General features: G+C 37.8%; 1 protein-coding gene across 1 annotated transcript in view; it reads right to left on the minus strand.

Moving 5' to 3' along the window:
• Positions 1-5,021: 5,021 nt before the first annotated feature.
• The window catches only part of HIF1A (hypoxia inducible factor 1, alpha subunit (basic helix-loop-helix transcription factor)), a 46,044-nt gene continuing 29,136 nt past the window's right edge, over positions 5,022-21,929 (minus strand). The window contains exons 7-15 of the mRNA XM_006767643.2: positions 19,338-19,444; positions 18,120-18,267; positions 14,248-14,468; positions 13,295-13,581; positions 11,906-12,028; positions 11,350-11,774; positions 7,959-8,067; positions 6,814-6,940; positions 5,022-6,322 (exon numbers count right to left, since the gene is read on the minus strand). Of these exons, the coding sequence (XP_006767706.1) occupies positions 6,171-6,322; positions 6,814-6,940; positions 7,959-8,067; positions 11,350-11,774; positions 11,906-12,028; positions 13,295-13,581; positions 14,248-14,468; positions 18,120-18,267; positions 19,338-19,444 (1,699 nt within the window). The 3' untranslated portion in view covers positions 5,022-6,170. The remainder of the gene's footprint in view (positions 6,323-6,813; positions 6,941-7,958; positions 8,068-11,349; positions 11,775-11,905; positions 12,029-13,294; positions 13,582-14,247; positions 14,469-18,119; positions 18,268-19,337; positions 19,445-21,929) is intronic.

Here is a 21,929-nt window from a genome sequence, read left to right on the forward strand (position 1 = left end):
GAGTTTCGCATCCTTAAGTAGTACCAGGGGCACCGGGAGCTAGAGGGATGCCAGGTCCCTTCTGCATCCTTGGTATTTTCCAGCCGAGGGTCTGACCACTGCCGCTCTCAGGCACCTGCCTTTCCTCTCCGTCCAGGAATGGAGCCAAGACACGGGAATAAAAGAAATAAAATAATACAAGGAGATCGGGTGTCTGAGCAGCTTCTTGGCTAAAACCGTCCACGACAGGTAAGAATAAAAATTATGCCCAAACCTCTGAAAGGTGTGAACACAACAAAGCTCCAGAAGGCATTCAAATTTGTGGTGAAGTGCAGCGTCTCTCTTATAGGTAGACTATTTCGTATCAATTCTACAGATTGAACTAATTCTCTGTAAAATGCTTTGGGGACGACGGGTTCAGCGCTATTTAAAGGGATGAAATATGAGCAAAGGGGTATGTGATAGACTTAAAAAAAAAACACCCTAGTAAAAATTTTTCTTTACATTTTTGTTGGTTCCAGCTAGCAGTATGTTTGCAAAGGTTTTATTTAACCAAACCCAATTGTTAAAAAAAAAAAAATCCATATTCTTTGCAACTTGTTTTTGATGTTGCTACAATGGAAATTTGAACTTTTAGAATTTTTTAGATTCTGTGAAGCCAGTAACTTTAAGTCTATCCTTTTTGTGTTTTAGAGGAAATCAAGATTTGCAATGAAACAAACAACAAAGGGAAATATGTGCAATAATTGTGAGGTTATACAAACTTATGAGAAAAGAAGTCAAACAATTCTGGGAGAACCATACCATACATTCCTATAGCAGGTTAGTTTGCTGTTCTTTTCATACATCATCTCATTTACCTGATAATGTTTTCATTACCAGACATTCTGGAGACATAATTCAGACTATTTTTTGAACCTGTAGTTCAAACTAAAGGCCAGCTAAATAGCATTTCAAAATACCACTTTTGTTAATTTACATTTGTCTTGCCACTCCTCTTAGGACATCTCCTCAAAGTTCTGTATGGTTTCATTACCTTCAAGAGACACCTACCATCAGTACCCTATACCCATTGTTTTTTTCCTGTTTGCTATGTAAAGTTAGTGAGGAAAAGGGTGTGTTCTGGACTAAGTAGCACTGCAAGGTGGTTAGCACCAGCCGCTATGGAGCTACTACTGATGGCCGGCTCAAATGCTCTGAACCTTAGGCCACCTCTCCAAGACTATTTCCTCATCTACAGAACGAGATGCAAGTACTAATTCATAGGTTCTTTTTTAAGATTATGTGATAACATGCAAAATGCTTAGCACAACATCTAGCATAGAATACTTATGAGATGTTAGCTTCATTTTAATTCCTAATCTTTGTGTCATTTCACCAAGCAGTGCTAGGCTGTCTGGGGAACTATTTCCAGTTCCAAGGTTAATAATGAGGCTTTAGAACACGTGAACAAAGTATACTAAACTCTTTTAAAAAATATTTCTATTGATTTCAGAGAGGAAGGGAGAGGGAGGGAGAGAAACATCAATGATGAGAGAAAATCATTGACCGGCTTGCCTCCTGCACGCCCCACACTGGGGATCGAGCCTGCAACCCAGGCATGTGCCCTTGGCCGGAATCGAACCTGGGACCGTTCAGTCCACAGGCCGACGCTCTATCCATTGAACCAAACTGGCTAGGGCTATACTAAACTCTTTACCATACTTTCTTCAGGTGTGAAAATAATACAATGGTCATTCACTCACAGCAGGGCCAGAGAAGGGGAAGTAGGCATGCATAGGGAGAGGACAGGAACATTAAGGGGAGAAGAGCTATTATAGAATTATAGTTGTTAGGGTAGGGTTATACTTCATAGATAAAGGTATTTCTTAAAAGTCTGTGATTGTGAGAGAGGGAGCAAGAGAGAGAACAATGAATGCTGGGAAGGGAGGGCTGTTTCTGCTATTTCAGCCTCAAGTGCTCCATGGGGTTTGTTTTTGGGATGACCCAGAGGTACTTGTTTCTTCCAGCTCTACTGTCCTTTAAAAGTGGCTTTCTCTTCTAAATCATTGCTCTCACACGTCATTTTCTCAGACCCGGTCATTACATAATCTGACCATTTACTAATATTTGAAAACTATACATCAACTTCTAGTTTTCAACTCAAGATAATTTGCTATCAGAAAAAGAATTTATTTCGACCTGGGAATATTAAACAACTAATTTAATCTGAAATATCACCTCTAGTACAATCTGTAATTAGTTAAATACACAAGAACTTGGATCATAATATTTATAGTGAAGTATACATGTGCCCCAAAATATTGGATTGAATTTTAGTATTGTAAACTTTAATTCCCAAAATTTCATGTAACTGTAATCACATTTTCTTCATTTTTAAGATAAAAACAGCCCCCCAAGATATGTGGCTTAGTTTATTTTGTTCAGGATATTTTGTTCCTATAACCTCAGGCTATAGTATCTAAGATCTGGCATTACCTATATAATTTGTCCATAAAAGTAATTTGCAGTTACTTCTCAGTACAGGGATTCACAATGATTTTTCTGCTTCTTTTAAATTTCTTTTTATGCTTTTTAAAAATTGAGAATGTATTACTTTTATAGTCAGAAAAGAAATAATAGCAATTTCATAAATATATATGGAAGAAACACAAAGCTATTTTTTAAAATTTAAATATACAGTACGATTAAAACAAAGGCAAGGTTAGTTCTGTTTCATATTAGAGTCAGAAGACCTAAGTCTGGCATTTATTACCTTTAGGGCTTAGACTAGTGGTTCTCAACCTTCCTAATGTCGCGATCCTTTAATACAGTTCCTCATGTTGTGGTGAACCCCAATTTCATTGTTACAAATTGAACATAATTAAAGCATACTGATTAATCACAAAAACAATATGTAATTATATATGTGTTTTCTGATGGTCTTAGGCGACCCCTGTGAAAGGGTCGTTTGACCCCCAAAGGCAGTCATGGGCAAACTACGGCCCACGGGCCGGATCGCCCATTTGAAATGAATAAAACTAAAATAAAAAAGACCGTACCCTTTTATGTAATGATGTTTACTTTGAATTTATATTAGTTCACACAAACACTCCATCCATGCTTTTTTTCCGGCCCTCCGGTCCAGTTTAAGCACCCATTGTGGCCCTTGAGTCAAAAAGTTTGCCCACCCCTGCAAAGGGGTCTCGACCCACAGGTTGAGAACCGCTGGCTTAGACAAATCATTTGAGGTCTAAATTTCTTCATCTGTAAAGGAGATAGATTAGTTTTATTTAGTTAATTGATTTTAGAGAGAGAGGAATGGAGAGAATTCCATTTGCTGTTCCACTTATTTATGTATTTATTCATTGATTGATTCTTATATGTGTGCTGACCTGGGATTGAACCCACATTCTTGGCGTTTTGGGAAGATGCTCTAACCGAGTTATCCCATCAAAGGGTAGAAATCTTCAGAGGACATTCTAGCCCTTACAACACTATTTAATCTATTAATAGAGGAATATGCAAATTTGTCCCTTACAGCATCACTTCACCACAGGATCAGCAGGCTGCGTCCCCAGGCTCTGCTCAGGCAGCTGCAAGGCCCAGGGTAGGATAGGATACGACAGGCGCAGGAATGGAAAACGGAAGTACTTCCTGCGAGGGCCGAGGGCCCGGGCGCAGGCTGTGTGGAGCAGAGCCCGCCCAGACACGGGAGGAGGGCAGTGGTGGCGTTGATGGGGAGGAGTCCGGGACGGAGTGGAGGACGGGTCCGAGGCCTTCTGGGCGGAGGCGCTCCTGCTTTTGGGCAGCAGCACCGGGCCTTGCGTGCCTCCGCCATCCTTGCTGGGCCGGCATCCCAGGCAGGGAATGGGAGCAGGACAGCCACGGGAGGACGGGGAAGGGGCGGGGGTGGGGGTGGTGAACTCCTGGCTGGGGCTGAGCCCTGGGCGGGGGGGTTAACGCCCCATTCCCTTTATAAAGGAGTCAGTAGAGAGCAGAGTCAAAGAAGGAAAGGGGATGTGTGCGTGAACTGTAGGAGCTATAATGAAAATCAATTATAGTTGTGTACTGGGGGCCGACTTTAAAAGTAGGAGTCAGAAAAGATAAATGATATTGAATAATTAGGCAGGGAGGTAGATATTAACACAGTGGAAGTAAGTAGAGAAGGATGTGGAAGAGAGAGGGAAGAAAAGTTTTAAAGGGAGCCAGTAGAACTTAAAAGGAGAATGGGAAGAAGGAAGAAATAGGGGAGGGACCAAAGCAGGTCTGAGGAAGTGAAGAAAAAAATTAAGGTGGGAAGGAAGAGGGCAGGCAGGGTAAAGATAAAGGAAAGAAGGAATGTGGGGAGGGAGGGAGGAGAAAGATGGGAAGGATGATGGAAGCAGGAAATAAGGAGGAAAGAAAAGTTTATAAATGATGAGTCAGTAGGAAAAAGTGTTACACAGAGAGAAAAATTGTGACAGGGAGAAGCCAATAAGGAAGTCAAATACAATTGTGTGTGAAGGCGTTAAGAATAAAAAAAAAGTTTAATAGGGGCGACCAGGCCGGCAGGGGAGGGCACTTAGGGGGATCAAGCAGACAGGCAGAGTGGTTAGGGCAGGCAGGCAGGTGAGCGGTTAGGAGCCAGAGGTCCCACATTCCGAGGGCTCCCAGATTGGAAAGGGTGCGAGTCGGGGTGAGGGACACCCCTTCCCCCCACCCCTCTGCACCGGGCCTCTAGTGTTACTATAATGTTTAGGATTCGTTTCACTCATCCCATTCATATTAAAATTACTAGAGGCTTGATGCAGGAAATTAGTGTAACAGTAGGCCTTCCTTCCCCTGGCTGCTGGGCACTGGCTTCCCTCTGGCACCCAGGACTTGGGCTTCCCTCACAGCCCTGGCTTCATCTGGAAGGTTGTCTGGAAGGATGTCTGGTCTAATTAGCATATTATGCTTTTATTATTATAGATTTTACTTGAAATAACCAATCCATGCAAATGTAATCTTCATAAAATACTTAAATTGTTGGCAATTTTAGGAGTTGGAGGTATTGAAATAAAAATTAACATAAAAGCTGATCAAGGAGGCCTGGTCCACAGAAGATGTTTATTTGAAGTAACAAAACAATACAGTTAGTGTTAGATCCAACCACAAAGAGCAAAAGGAATGAAAATTTTGTACAATGCACATAGAAAAACAAGGTATTTACTGTGACAACTATATATTTCTAAAATAATACCTCTAAAATCACTCAATTATTGAAATCTATATGAAAACAGAAGGATGTTAATCGCGACAAAGTGCATAAAACCAAACATCAAATTTTGAGCAAATTAACATACTAGGCAATTTTGCTAACAAAGCATGATTTCGTTTTTGTTTGTACACAATCTGCTCAAAACATCTTTATACCAACAGGGTGGGCAGAACATTTAGCTTTAATATCAATTACACAATATTAGCATAAATTTCCACAACTACAGATAGAGTAATGTTTTTTTATTGAGCTGGCAAAGTGACTATACAAACATCAAATTCATTTCTCTGAATTGAGAATTTTATCCAAATAAATGCCACATACCTTCCAGATATATGTATCTTTCTATATCATGTAAATGGCTTTACCCATTTAATAATAAACCATACAAGCATTTAAGAATCATTATATGATTAACAATGTCATGTTCCAGGTTTAACAATTTCATAGGCCAAAAACAAGTTCTTCTTAAAAACTAGTTTTATAAATGCAGTATATATTGCATGAGTAACTGCTGGTATTTTTTAAGAAAATATATTGTGCAATTGAGGCTACCATGTACTGCTGGCAAATCACTATTGTTTATGTAAATGTGAAAAACTGAGTAAAAATTTTTCAAGCTGATCATGATGAAAGGTTACCGCCTTCTTAAAAGATTAAATTGGCATCTTATTAAAAATAATTCGATAAGGGACAAACTAGTTCCCTAGCCCAAAATAAATAAATAAAAAGGTGCATTTTAAAAATGATGCTACTGCAATGCAATGGTTTAAATACCAAAGAACTGTGAAAATGTGCTGTCTGTGATCTGGCATTAATGTAAATTAAGTAAAGGGATCAAAACTGAACTAACAGAGTTTGTGCAGTATTGTAGCCAGGCTTCTAAAATTAGATATAGAAAATATAAATAGACTGCTTTAGGTAATGAGCCACCAGTGTCCAAAATAAAGGAATGAGATTATGAAAAAGCTCAGTTAACTTGATCCAGCGCTCTGAGCAATTCTTCACCCTGCAGTAGGTTTCTGCTGCCTTGTATAGGAGCATTAACTTCACAATCATAACTGGTCAGCTGTGGTAATCCACTCTCATCCATTGATTGCCCGAGTAGTCTACATGCTAAGTCTGGAAAACAAAGAGATATCTAAGTATTCATTCATCTAGTCAATGGTTATTATTAAACACCCACTATGCGCTAAGAATTGGGAAAATAAGGCAAATAAACTCTTTCTGGAAGGGATTTTAGTCTATGTTGTAAAACTGTAAACCATCGCTATGTAAACAAATAAGTGCAATCAAGTGTTACTGGTGCTATGTCAGAAATGTTCACAGGATACATGGAAGGACAAAGGAGTGCTAAATCAATTTAGAAAAAGGCATAAACATTTACAAGGTTTAGCTTCTATTCAATATTAATAATACATAGACATATCAAAGATAATTACTAAAAAAATAAAGTTCCATCTTGAAATAGCTGTTACAGACATTAGGTAAAATGCTACCTTAGTTTTTAATCTTGCTAAGGAATGAAAAACACTCTCACTTAGAACAAAGCTCTTAAATAAAAAGCCATATAATTCTCCTATTGATATTTAGGACAAAAAGAATCAACTAACCAGACGGTATTAAAATAATAGTCTTTTGCTCCATTCCATTCTGTTCATTAGATTTGCATCCTTTTACACGTTTCCAAGAAAGTGATGTGGTAGTTGCATGATCATCTGGCTGCTGTAATAATGTTCCCTAAAAAGAGGAAAGTTATTTCAATTTTACTACGTTCAGTTTTTAAAAAAATCAAAAACTTTGCTATCAATGAAAGTTTAATAACATGGAGAAGGCAGGCTTCTTAAATCAAATACTGCCCCAAATTGTTTTTAATTCTCTTACCACTACTAAATGATCAAGACATTTATTTGCCACACATTATGGCTAACAACTTCTCTATAAATTCTTTCCAGTTAATCTTAAAATATCGGTATGGGTTACAAGAACATTGACTTAACTATTGTGTTTTGGGAATAAGAAGGGGAAATTAACTTAAAGGGAAGAGAACAAGACTGGTGGTGATGTTGGGTGGAATAAGGGGAGAACATCACATTTTACTCAAAATACATCTGTATTATCTGAAATTTTTACAGAGAATGTATTCATTGTCTTTGTTTTTAAGAAAGTGTGCATAAAGTGAAAAAAACGACCAATGTTTAATACTAAATATACAACTTTAGTATTTAGAAGAAACAAGGAATTATCTATATACTAGAGGCCCGCTGCACGAAATTCGTGCACAGGATGTGTGTGGGGGTGTCCCCTCAGCCCAGCCTGCACCCTCTCCATTCCGGGACCCCTCAGGGGATGTCTGACTGCTGGTTTAGGCCCGATCCCAGGGGGGGCAATTGGACATCCCTCTTATAATCCAGGACCGCTGGCTCCTAACTGCTTACCTGCCTGCCTGCCTGATCACCCCTAACTGACCTCGCTGCCAGCCTGATCATCCCTAACTGCCTCTGCCTGCCAGCCTGATCGCCCCTAACTGCCCCCTCCTTGCAAGCCTGGTAGCCCCTAACTGCCTGCCCTGCCAGCCTGGTCACCCTCAACTGCCCCCCGCCCCCTCCGGCCTGGTCGCCCCATGCAGCCTGCTGTTCGGTCATTGCATGAGGGTGTCTCAACCAATTTGCATATCCCTCTATTATTACTATAGATGCAACTTATAAAGAGAACATTAGCTAGAGTAGAAAAGGCAAACACATACTCTTACACTTACAATTCCTACTGCTTGAAAAAGTGAACCATCATGTTCTATTTTTCGTTTTCTTTGAGCATTCTGCAAAGCTAGTATCTTTGGATTTAGTTCTTCCTCAGGAACAGTAGTTCTGAAAGAAAAAAATTTAAATAAAAATGTGGTTGTTTTATTATTTTTTACAACTATCCAAGTAGTTTTTTTCAACAAAATAAATTTATACTACAGGCCTGGTGCACAAATTTGTGCACGGATGGGGCCCCTTGGCCTGGCTGACAATTGGGACCGACTGGGGTCAATAGGGGCCGGCTGGCTGAGGGAAGGGACCATGGGAGGTTGGCCAGCAGAGGGAGGTTGGCTGTGGGAGCACACTGACCACCAGGGGACAGACGCTCAATGCTGAAGCTCAATTTTCAGAACAAAATATCCTAAAATTTGCATTTTTCTATTAACAGAAGTGAACTAGATTGATATCTTTATAAGTCAAAAACTTAAATATTGGTCTTTAGAAACCTGAGGCCCATTAGGTAAATATCTCAAAGTCCCACTGCTAATTAGTTGTGGATATGGAAGTACATTCTAGATCTCTTTAGGTCCATGCCCTCCCAGTGATCTTCCTACTAAGTCAATTTGCCTCCAGTATTGATATGTTATCAAACCTGCATCTGCATCTAAAATTAATATTAAATAGTGAAGAACTACTTGGTGGGTCAAATACATCAATTTTATCATAGTTACTTTGTCTTCTCAAGAATTACCCCATCAATACATTAATCATAAATGGCTCCTTGCTCTGTTTCACATATAGTTGAGAATGTATATGGACAGGTAACACACTGAGTGGCCAGATTATTATGACCACCACTTCAGTACAATGAAGTGAATTAGTTATGCAAATAATAATAATAATAAAACCTTGAGAGTATTTTCTTGGGAAGTTTTCAATAGTCAGTATTTTTGGAAGTGTCAATGAAGTACTGATGGGGTGGTCATAATAATCTGTCCCATCATAATAATCTGGCCACTCAATGTATATTACTCTAACTCAGTGGTTCTCAACCTTCTTAATGCCGCGACCTTTTAATACAGTTCCTCATGTTGTGGTGACCCCCAACCATAAAATTATTTTTGTTGCTACTTCATAACTGTAATTTTGCTACTGTTATGAATCGTAATGTAAATATCTGATATGCTTTATGTGTTTTCCGATGGTCGCGACCCACAGGTTGAGAACCACTGCCTAACTCCTTCCTACATGCAGTTTTGTAAAATGTCCAATATACAGACAGGCAGGTTTTAAAATTCTTATATAACTATATTATCTTTATGATGTATAATTCATTGTATAGTATAAATATCACCTCAGTAGTACTTTAAAAAAAATGATTTTAGATAGAGGAAGGGAGGGAGGGGAAGGGAGAGAGAACGGGAAATATCCATGTGAGAGAAAAATATCGTCACCTTTTGGTGTATGGAACAATGCTCCAACCAACTGAGCCACGCTGGCAAGGGCAATAGCAGTATTTTTAATGGTTATCTTTAATCTTTGCTATAAAGCTGTCTGACTTAGTATAGCACTTTGATTTTGCAAATAACTACCTAGAGAAATAGTAATGAAAAAGCCCCTAAAGTTCATAAAATTCATCTCATAAGGTATTCAGTGCATACTATAGTGGAACTAATGTAAAAAAAATTGCTAACGTGATTTGATACTAAGACTTTGGTTTTGACAACTATATAGTTGTTCAGAAAACTGAATATTCATAGTCTCCTGTAGCTACTAGTGAACTGTAAAAAGGTCATTGTCATCACCATTATATTACTACTAGAGGCCTGGTGCATGAAAATGAAAATTCAGGCACTGTGGGGCGGTCCCCCTCAGCCCGGCCTGCCCCCTCTCACATCCAGGAACCCTCAGGGGATGTCCTACTGATGGCTTAGGCCTGCTCCCCGCCTAAGCCGTAGTCTGGCCTCCCTCTGCAGGAGGTGACCGGGTAGATCAGGGGAAGGTGTCGCCCCCATTACCCTGCTGCTGCTGCTGGCCACCATGGCTTTGTCCGGAAGGACTTTTGGCTATCCGGTCTAATTAGCATATTATGCTTTTATTATTATAGAGGATATTCATTCATCTGTCCACACAATAACCATTCATTGTATAGCTACTACACAATAGGGACTGAATTAAGTATTAATACCACTAAAATGTCAACAAAGACACTGTCATTGCCCTAAAGCAGTGGTCACCAACCAGTGGTCTGAGGACCACTGGTGGTCCATGAGGTCTGAAGTTTGGCGACCACTGCCCTAGAGCATTCCTCAATGAACCTCCTGCAAACAAATCTCAGACTCAAAGTCCATGTCTTAGGGAACCCGAACTACAATTCTGGGGGTTGTTTGTTTTTACTTTCAATGAAATGAGAAGTCATAAAATAAAATGTTCTATAAATAAGTAATGAAAAATATGCCCAGCTGGTATGGCTTAGTGGTTGAGCATTGACCTATGAACTAGGAGATCACGGTTCAATTCCTGGTCAGGGCACATGCCCGGTTGCAGGCTCAGTCCCTAGTGTGGGTGTGCAGGAGGCAGCCAATCAATGATTCTCATCGATATTTCTCTCTCGCTCTCTCCCTTCATCTCTGAAATCAGTGAAAATGCATTTTTTAAAAATAAAAGCAATTATAACTATACATAAAATTTAAAAAGAAGTCTTATAAATATCTATACTGAATACTGAGGACTGAAGACCTTCAGGCTCACTGTGGAATTGGAAATACCCTGAAGTAGGAAGGACTTTCTTTCAGGTAAGCTAAAAAAGTGCTCCATGGAACAGAAGCAGTGAGAATAAACTAGCCTGATTTAACCAGACATAAGAAACCAAGCCAGCCCTAGTTGGTTTGGCTCAGTGGATAGAGTGTTGGACTATGGACTGGAAGGTCCTGGGTTCAATTACGGTCAAGGACATATGCTCAGGATGTGGGCTTGATCCCCAGTAGGGGGCGTGCAGGAGGTAGCTGATCAATGATACTCTCTCATCATTGATGTTTCTATTTCTCTCTCCCTTCCTCTCTGAAATCAATATATATATGTATATATATACATACACACACACATACACATACCAAGCCAGTTTTTGTACATTTACAGAACTTATTGGCTAGATTTTATTTTTAGGGGTATTAGAAGACCCTACATTTAAATAGGTGATATGACTATTTTAGAGAAAATAAATACAGAAGCTAATTTAGAAATAGTTCCTAGAGTGCTTATCCTAAGTTCAAAATTTGTATATCAATTTTATGTACTTTAAAGCATATTACATCAGAAAGTTTGCTACATTTAGAAATAATTTACCATCATACACATTTTCTAAAATATAAAAGAACTATAACTTTAATGTTATACATAAATAAATACCTTTGACTCAAAGTGATAGATAACACGTTAGGGCTTCTTGGATGAGATTTTTCTGTCTGTTCTATAACTCCTTTTCCTGCTCTGTTTGGTGAGGCTGTCCGACTTCGATTATCACTATATGGTGATGTTGTGGTACTAGAAGTTTCTTTAGGTACGTGGGTAGGAGATGGAGATGCAATCAATATTTTAATGTCTTCCATACCATCTTTTGTGAGTGTTTTTAATTCATCAGTGGTGGCAGTGGTAGTGGTGGTGGTAACAGGTGGTTCTTCCATTTGAGTCAGCTGGAATACTGTAACTGTGCTCGCACTTTGAGGGCTTGTAGAACTGCTTTCCAATGGTGACAACTGATCAAAGGAACGTAACTGGAAGTCATCATCCATTGGGATATAAGGAGCTAACATCTCCAAGTCTAAATCAGTGTCCTATAAAACAACAAATGTATGAGTTTTTACAATGGCTGCATCTTACAAAAGAAAAATAAGTTAAACTCAAAGTCATTAGACTAAAAATTTAATAAAGATTAATGTAAAATATAATAAACAAATTCATATACCTGAGTAGAAAATGGATTCTTTGCTTCTGTGTCTTCAGCAAAAAGTTTCTCAACCAATTCCAACTTGAATTCATTGACCATATCACTATCAACATCAAAACAATACTCACTGGGACTGGTAGGCTGTAAAAGGAATTAAATGTATTCACTTTCCCAGAATAAGCCTCTGTGTTTTGCTAGTTGTTAGAATTCTCCAACCAGATCTCAGACAATACACAACAAAGTCCATTTGTTCTATCAAATTTCATCTAGTGAAAAGTTAAATTTTTGAGCTTACACTTTTAACAATTTTTGCTAATACAATAGCTTCCCCTTATCTGAGGTTTCATTTTCTGCAGTTTCTCAGTTACCTGTGGACAACTCAGGTCTGAAAACATTAAATGGGAAATCCCAAAAGTAAGCAATTGGTTAAGTTTTAAATTTTGCATTGTTCTGAGTGTAATGAAATTTTGCACTGTCCCACTATGTCCTGCCATGGACATGAATCATCCCTTTGTCCAGCATATCCACCCTATATACACTACCTATCCATTAGTCACTTAGTAGCCATCTTGGTCATCTATCAATTGTCACAGTATTGCAGTGCTGTGCAACCAGAGATTAGGATGTGTTCTCCAGAAGGCTATGAGATGTCAAATCTCCTACTTTTAGCTTGCCAGTTTTGAATTCATAAATACTTAATATGAAATCATTTACCACCTATTAAAACTTATTTGTGCCTCATTTATCAAGTCATCATATTCAGATCTGTTACCCAACTCTTGAGCATATTTTTAGATACAGGAAGCTCTGAAGTTGAAGCACTCTAGATTTAGAAATAGAGCCCTATGTGATACCTTTAGTCTTAGCCCAACCTTGCCCTTAAAGAGAACTTTTATTGTGAGAGAACTTGCATAAAAAACAGCTATTACGTATTTACTCTATGTTAGATTCGGTATTTTCATGTTATACTTACCGAAAATTTCAAAATAGTAATGGAAACTGTACTAAACTGGGCAGAGCTTAGGGTCCTTTCGCTTTTAAGCCTTTTGCTGCTGGACAATTCTCCAACTCAAGGGTTAATATGTATGGGCTTAGACCTATCATAGGCACACACAGTTTTTTCTCTGTGGATGTCTAAATTCAAGGTTTTTATTTTTGTCTTATTGATATAGAGGAGCAACATAAGTTTTTCCTTTAGATTTCTGTTAAGCCAGTTCTTTCCCATGTTCCACTGAGGTCCAAGTCAAGCTCTTAACAATTATTGCAGTAATTTTAAAGTGCTAAAATGCACAAAAACAAAATCCACGACATGTGGTTCAAATTAAAGTTTGAATAAAATCTACAAATACATTCTTTCCTGAACATTAAAATCTGAAATTTATCTTCTTATTACATCACAACACCTACCTCAGGTGAACTTTGTCTAGTACTTCCATCAGAAGGACTAGCGGGCTGATCTTGAATCTGGGGCATGGTAAAAGAAAGTTCCAATGACTCTGGATTTGGTTCTAATTTTAATGCAACTTCCTCATTGAGCGCAGGGTCGGCACTACTTCGAAGTGGCTCTGGAGTTTCAGAGGGAGGTAATGGAGACATTGCCAAATTTATACTCTGTAATTTTTCATTAGATGAGGGGAGCATTACATCATTATATAATGGAACTTCCTCAAGTTGTTGGTCATCAGTTTCTGTGTCTGTAGGGGGGAAAAATCATTTTAAAGAATATCTAGATTTTAACATATATAGAACATGTCCCCTTTACCAAAGGTTTGTCTAGTTTGCTCAAACAACAAAAACGTTAGCCAATTTTCCTTAATCAGAAAGTTTACAGATCCTATGGTATAACCGTAAGTCTGAGTTATCTTTCTAACCCACTACTGACAACTCCTATTAATCTACATGACATAAAAAAAACCCAGTAATTCCAACCACTTCTTCATTAAAATTTACCCTAGTTTGAAATTATAATTTTCATTTTTAATGTTTGATATTGGTATGACTGCTTATTTATCCTTTAATGCAACTATACCAATTGCAATATAATTTTGCTAAATCGTGGAGAAAATATGACAGAATATAGAAATAGAAGAGAAGCTGAGAAAAATTAAACTGGGGAGAAGAAATACCTTAAGGACACTTTGAAGCACAATTTCTAACAATGTGACAAAAACAGGAATGCTGAGAAATTACAGAGGCAAAATATTAAGCAAATACTTTTAAGAAGACTATGAAAAATGAAATATATAAGACCATGACGTCCAAATGATTACCAACAAAATATGTTAGCATCAAGTTCAGTTAAAATGGGCTTGCATCAGCAGACACAATTTAGGCAATTAACAAACTAACTAAAGACCCACCATTGCTGCCAAAATCTAAAGATATGATTGTGTCTCCAGCTGCTGGGGCCAGCAAAGTTAAAGCATCAGGTTCCTTCTTAAGTTTATCAAAGAGGCTACTTGTATCTTCTGATTCAACTTTGGTGAATAGCTGAGTCATTTTCATATCTGAAGATTCAACTGGTTTGAGGACACATTCTGTTTGTTGAAGGGAGAAGATCAAGTCGTGCTGAATAATACCACTGTCAAAAAGAGAGATCAGTAATTCTTAAATGAGCAGTTGACACAATGGGGGTAGAGGAAAAGGGACTCTTATCTCTTAAAAAATTCTCCTTTAGGAAAAGGAACATTTTAAGATCTTGTGACCTAATCGCTCATTCATTTAGGGTTGAAAATACCAATATGAAATAATGACCTGTTAAAATCCACAGTATAAGATAATTCAAATATTTGACTAATTTAAATTAAGAAACTTCAGCTATCCTTTTGGGAAGAGTGGTGGTGACAAAGAAATGTAACAGTCAAGTACATAAAAGACATAAATAGACCTTCCCAATTTTTATGTTGACTCATATAATGAAACTGGCACAGAAGAATTCTTTGGCAATAAGGATGGTCCTAGAATATAAAGATATATAGGTAAATGACTCAGGTCTTTCTTTCTAAGAGGGGTGCCATATTTTCTTTAGTGGTAGGAAAATGATATGGTGATATCACGTGTGGGAGTAGAGTTGAAAAGAGATAATAAACAGCTCCATATTCATTTGGTTTAAATATAAATGTTATTGCTCCTTTTATCAACAAATAGTATTTACTATGTGAAATAAACTGATACAAAAATACAATATCCAACCACGCATGTCAAACTCAAAGGCTAACACGGGCCAAATAAACAAGGTTTAAGTTTATGCAGGACGCAAAAAACAAAAGCTTCAATTTTCATAGAAACATAGGTTTATTTCGATAGAGACATGCTGAATACAAAGGGCTGAAATAAAAGAATAATTGTTAACATAATATAATAGAACATTTTAATAAAAGTTATTTTTTCTTGAACATAAACTTACCAGACACTGAATAACTGCACAAATCAATAAATGTAACGCAAATAAACCTATTTTGCCGTAACCGGTTTGGCTCAGTTGATAGAGCGTTGGCCTACGGACTGAAAGGTCCCAGGTTCGATTCCGGTCAAGGGCATGTACCTTGGTTGCAGGCACATCCCCAGTAGGGGGTGTGCAAGTGGCAGCTGATCGATGTTTCTCTCTCATCGATGTTTCTAACTCTCTATCCCTCTCCCTTCCTCTTTGTAACAAACAAACAAACAAAAAACCTATTTTTCTTGTTCTCCAAAAGCAAAATATTTCCTGTTGCGCATACCAAACAAATCAGTACAAGACTAATGATGTGGCAATCTGCTTTAACTAGTATTGCTTGAACAAATACACACACACACACACACATCCTATCTAATAATAGACAAACACGCATCCTATTGGCTAATCAGGGCGATATGCAAATTAACTGCCAACCAAGATGGCGGCCAGCAGCCAGGTAGCTGAAGTGAACAGGAGGCTTGCTTGCTCCAGTGATGGAGGAAGCCAAGGTTCCCCACCTGCTGCCACACAGCTCTGAGCTGTACTCTAAGCAACTATGTTGCAATTATAGAAGCTAAACAATCCCTAGAAACCTGCTTTCAGCCAGCCAGGCCTCAGAGCTGGAGTTGCAATAGTGTTTCAATTATAGAAGCCAGACAAACCCAGATACCTGCTTTCAGCAGCTGAGGCCTCAAGCTGGAGCCGAGCCTCAGAGCTAAAGCCGGCTCTCAGCTCCAGTGACAGCCATAGAAGGTAAATAAATCCCAGAATAAAGAAAAAAAAGAAAAAAGAAAAAAAGGAGAGGTTGGGAGCTTCAGTCACCCCCAGCCTGAAAACAGCCCTCAGCCCCGACTGCAGTTTAGGCCTGCTCCCTGCTGGCAAGTGGACATCCCCGAGGGCTGCCGGGCTGCCAGAGGGATGTCTGATTGCCATCTTAGGCCCAATCCCCCCCCCCGGGGAGCGGGCCTAAGCCAGCAGGTGGTCATCCCGAGGGGTCCTAGACTGCGAGAGGGCACAGGCTGGGCTGAGGAACCCCTCCTCCCGCCCCCGTGTGCACAAATTTTTATGCACCGGGCCTCTAGTATATATATAAAAGGCTAATATGCAAAGTGTCCCCTCGGGAGTTTGATCGGGAGACGGGAAGTTCGATTGCTCGCTATGATGAGTGCTGACCACCAGGGGCAGCGCGGAATAAAGGAAGGCCCCAGCTGGCAGCCAGAAGGCCCTGATTCATCCCTGATCTCCAGCCAGGGATAGGGACCCTACCCATGTGTGAATTTTGTGCACCAGGCCTCTAGTTATGTATAACAGGATACTGTAAAAATTAAGTTACAACATTTTTATTGAAACGTTTCTTACATACCATTATATTGGCTAGGCCGCAAAAATATTCATTGTGGGCCGCATGCGGCCAGTGGCCCGCAAGTTTGACATGCTTGAGCCAACCCTTTCCTTCAAGTTTTTTTTTTTTAAATATATTTTACTGATTCTTTACAGAGAGCCAGGGAGAGGGACAGAGAGTTAAAAACATCGATGAGAGAGAAACATCAATCAGCTGCCTCCTGCACACTCCCTACTGAGTATGTGCCCACAACCAAGGCACATGCCCCTGACCGGAATCGAACCCAGGACCCTTGAGTCAGCAGGCCGACGCTCTATCCACTGAGCCAAACCGGCCAGGGCATCCTTCAAGTTTATAAAACACCCAACGCTTTCCCTCAAGTTTTATAGACCAGTGTGAAAGTAAATGTGCAAACAAAGTAATGACTGCTAAAATGGAGAAGGCTTGCTTCAGAGAGGGGCCCACAAGCTGAAACTTGGACTTAAATAGTATTTGTTAGGTAGGCTGCGATGAGGGGGGAAAAGGGCATTCCACATAATTGATTCTTATGTAATGGCACTCTTTGGCACTAATATTAAAACATTAAAGGATGGTGTCAGAATTGGCAAAAATAAAAACAAGTGACCAAAGTCTTCCTAGCCATAGATGTTAGAAAGAGGGCTGCAATTATGAAAGCATGGGCGTACAGAAGATAATGACAAGAAATGATGCTCTGCAAGTAGGTGAGGCTTTATCATGGAGGTGACCAAGGGATCTTTAAAACAATTCTAAAGAAAATGAGATGAGCAGGTATATATATACATGCAAGAAAAACCAGCATGGTGGTAATGTGGAGATGGACTAAATGGGGGCATTTGCCTACTGAAATTGATCAAATGAAAGATTCGTTTATGATATCTATAACATTCACAAGCCCATCAGCTAAGGGAACAACTCAAGAATATTCAAGAACCACGTATCACATTATACAGCCTTTTATAGTAATCTCACATAGAAATTAACTCATATAATCTTTTGAATTAAGTATTATCATCTCTCAAATATGAATGAAATTCAGAGAAATGAGACTTTCCCAAGTTTACGGAGAAATGACAGAGCTACGACACAAACCTAACTATTCCAAGGCCAGTATTGTTCCTACAAAAATAACATAGCTGTTGTGAGATAATACATGCTGACAGCTGTATGACTAGAACAAACTAATCCATAGATCTGGTATTTTTTTAAGGTTTTTTAAAAAATAGGAAAAGAATGGGGATAGACAGCTATTGGTAGTAGTGGAATCACTGTAGAAAAGCTGGCCTGGAAACAGATTAGAGTACTGAAAACCATAACTAGGTAGAAATGAGAAAATAAAATTCAGTTAATGTTGAAAATCTTTTCTCCCTTTAAAAGTAGAGTATCCAAGAAGAGTTATTACTTATTTTCCCAAAATATTTATTTTCCAAGCTTACCTCACAACAAAATTTACGCAGACAATGCATTGTGGTTGAGAGTTCTTAGTGTTATATATGACAGTTGCTTGAGTTTCAACCCAGACATAACCACCTCTTTTGGCAAGCATCCTGTACTGTCCTGTGGTTACTTGTCCTTTAGTAAACACTAGGAGTAAAATGGAAAGAGTCATGCGGAGAAAATAACAACTGAACTGTCAATCAAATGGATGCTAAATGTTGATCGTTGTGTTAGAAAAGGAGAGATGTTTACATTAATGGAATCAGTTGTAACTGTTTAAATTGAAAGAGAAAAAGCCCCAGCATAGCCGAAAATTTACCCAATTTTATTTTTCTAACCCCCAAAATAAATTCCTGTCACTTTAAATAAAATCAAAGCCAGGAATGAGGGACAACAGTGACTAAAATTCCTTTACTGACTAGAGAATGAATAATAATCTCTAGCAAGAACATTCAAGAAAGAAGTATTGCTCTTATTTTCTTAAATTCCTGCTATAGTTTCCAGATAACCAAACATGCTTCAAATAGCTATGCTAGCATATTTGAATCTCAATTGATATGCTGAAGTCTTTGGCACTTAAGGCAATCTTAAATTACTGATTTGGGAGAAAGTACTAGAGAAACAGTAAAGATGATATTATCATGAATATTGGTGGCCATTTGGTAGTTCATGACTAATCACATTCAGTGATATTCAGGCATTCCCAATCATACTGGGAAGTCATTTTCAGGTACAGGTTCAACAGGCAAGTGAAAAATTCCAAAGTTTTACTTATCGTGGGATATTTAAATAATGTTTGAGTAAAATTGAAAAATGTATCTTATGTCCAGGGTACTTATTACCACTAGTACATGCTGTTAATCACCTTCACTTCACTAAACAATTCACTTCATCGCACAATTATTTTCTGAATGCTTTGTATGAATTCTGAAAATGATGCTACAATATCCTGCAATATATTTTTTTGAGCCTTTGTATTTAAAACACCTGGGAAGTTTTAGATATCAAATGATTCTGCTTTAACTAGTATTGCTTGAACAAATATAAAGCATAGATTTAATGGTTAAGATCCTTTAGGAAGAGTTTTGTTAAGATATATCTAGAAAGACTGGTTAATATTAACCCAAAAGTTAAATGTACGTAGCTGTATGACCAAAAAGTAAAGAGACTGAAAAGAGTTAAAAGAGAATATCAATGAGTTACTCCATTGTGCTTACTATCATGATGAGTTTTGGTCAGATGATCAGAGTCCAAAGCATGATAATATTCATAAATTGAGCGGCCCAAAAGTTCTTCTGGTTCATATCCCATCAATTCAGTAATTCTGTTAAATAAAAAATATAATAAGAAAAAAGAGAGATTAACTGATAATGAAACACTTTCCTTCTTTACGGTAATGAATACACATTAATCTTATGAACAAGTGAATTTTAAAAAATAAAGAGCATTTTCCTTTGCTGAAAATAACTTTACATCTCATCTTTAGTAACTCTGCAGTTACTAAATATGGCACCATCTGTTTCTTTTAAGTTCTCTTGATTCACCCTGTTATCTAACCCTTTAATCCCTTTCATTCAAACATGTTACCTAGTTTTATCACATTGTATTGTATATACTTTTGGTAACAAGACAGGTTATTAATAAATAGATATGAAGTACTGCAAAATTAAATGGCAAATGTCATAAAGGTAGTTACTAACACTTAATTTAAAATATATAGATTAAATCCAGAACACTATCTTGCCATAAAGTCAGATTCCTGTGTGTGTGTGTGTGTGTGTGTGTGTGTGTACACAAAATCACATTCTTCATTAAAAAGGTCCACTAGGCAAGGCTTCATTTTGGGGGATCAATATCCAGTACAAAATTTCAGTATCATTAACCAAAGAGTATCTACATTAAATGGGAATAAAGGAATACCTATTATGTTGGTTTTAGAAGACGCTCTTGTACTTCATTTTGGAAATTAATTACATAAAATCACAGGAATTCATTTCAGATGAAACAATGCTATCAAACTGAAAGTTGACTAGACCAAAATCCTTCTGATTTTCTGGCAGTTCCTTTAGGACAGAGACTAAATCTTACTATTCTCTGTAACCAGTCTGAAATGGAACCCTTTTCATGGGAAAGAGAAAGCTCTTCTTAGCACTTCTTAGAAGAGAAATGTTCTCTTCTTTTCTGAAAGCAAAACATGAGGTAAGCTTTTTTATTTCTCAGAGTTTAGATTTCAAGGGACTTTCTGAGGTGTAAACAGAGGTTCCATAACAATATTAGTGTATCCAAAAATACCACCCCCCCAAATGAAAGCACACCTCAATTTTAATTACAGAAAGCACACAGGGAAGATATTCTTCTCCTAAGAAATGTGTAAAAATAATACTGTTGTTTTTTCCACACTTTAAGGAAAGATCTGTTGTAATTTATTCCAAAACAAACAGAAAGGTGATTTGTAAACAAAACAAAACAAAAATTAAGCCAACTCAAGCCAAAATCCAAAATTCTTTACAAAGGGACCTCCCTAAACATGTCTACACTAGGTGGCAGCATTTCAAAGGAAACCATTGTTTTAAAAAAACCCACAACATCCTTCTTTAAATTATGCTTTAAAAATAATTTTAATTGGTCTTCTGTAGCTTATACTAGTATGTTTAAATAATATTCCCATAAAATTAATTTTTTCATTATTTATACCTTTATATGTCTGTATGCCTGGCACTGTTCTAGGTATGAAATGAAAAGACAAAATTCAACATGTGGCTAATCTTCTAGTACACTTACCATACTACTTAAGAATAATGTGGTAAGCATAGGAATCAGAGACACCACCCTTACCCACAAGAAGGAATGGTGGGATAAAGGATGCTTCTTATAGGAGATTTATGAATTGAGTATAGAAGAGAGTCGAAGAGAGAACAAAACCACTTCAGGAAGAAGATACACCACAAGCAAAGACAGAGATGAGAAAAATGGTTGGCACTGTATAGCGAACAAAGACTGGAATGGTTAGAGGGGGCAAGCAGAAAGAGATGAGGCCAAAAAAGTAGGTAGGAGAATCAGATTAATGAGGGTCTTGTATATTATGTTAATAAACTCTGATTTAATCAGATGTCAATCAGTGTTTCTCAATCTGAGTTGAGCTATGTCTACCACTAGGGATGCAAGACGTCAAAACATACTAGTAAATATTTCCCTAGAAGGCCAATTTTTTTCATATTGGAGGAAGAAAGGTAAAAAGCTAACTTTAGAGGATTACAAACCTTATATTCTGTACCAAAAAGGAGAGGAGTAATCCAGAAAACCCGATAAAAGTATTTTTAATGGACTAAAAAACCTGTGATCTAAAACAACTATGCAGTATACCACTTATTCACTGTAAGTGTCTGGAGGGCAGAACTGTTAAACTTCATTTCTACTTTAGTGCCAGTTACAGTGTCATGCACATAGTAGGTGCTCAAATTAACGTGTTGAATGATTGTAAGTGGAAATCTGTATAGTAAATAATAGCTATTTATGGGATATTTTAGATGTTAGAAGTTTGATGTGTTAGATTTTACAATTTTTTATCTTTGTTCTTAGGGGTTAGGGATGTGAAGTTCCTACAAAGAACTCTAAGCAGAAAAATAGTTAAACTCAAAACCTTACTTCGCTGAATTCTAAACTGGCTGTCTTTATTCCTCTGTCATGATCATTTTGTTAATTTTCTGAAATAACCTTTCTCTTTCTAGCTTCATCACTTTCCTTTTTCCCAGCCTACCCCTACACTTTGTTATTAAATTCAAAAAATAAAAAATAATTCCTCAAAAAAG

Source organism: Myotis davidii, unplaced genomic scaffold, assembly GCF_000327345.1.
Source record: "Myotis davidii unplaced genomic scaffold, ASM32734v1 scaffold281, whole genome shotgun sequence".
NCBI lineage: Eukaryota > Metazoa > Chordata > Mammalia > Chiroptera > Vespertilionidae > Myotis > Myotis davidii.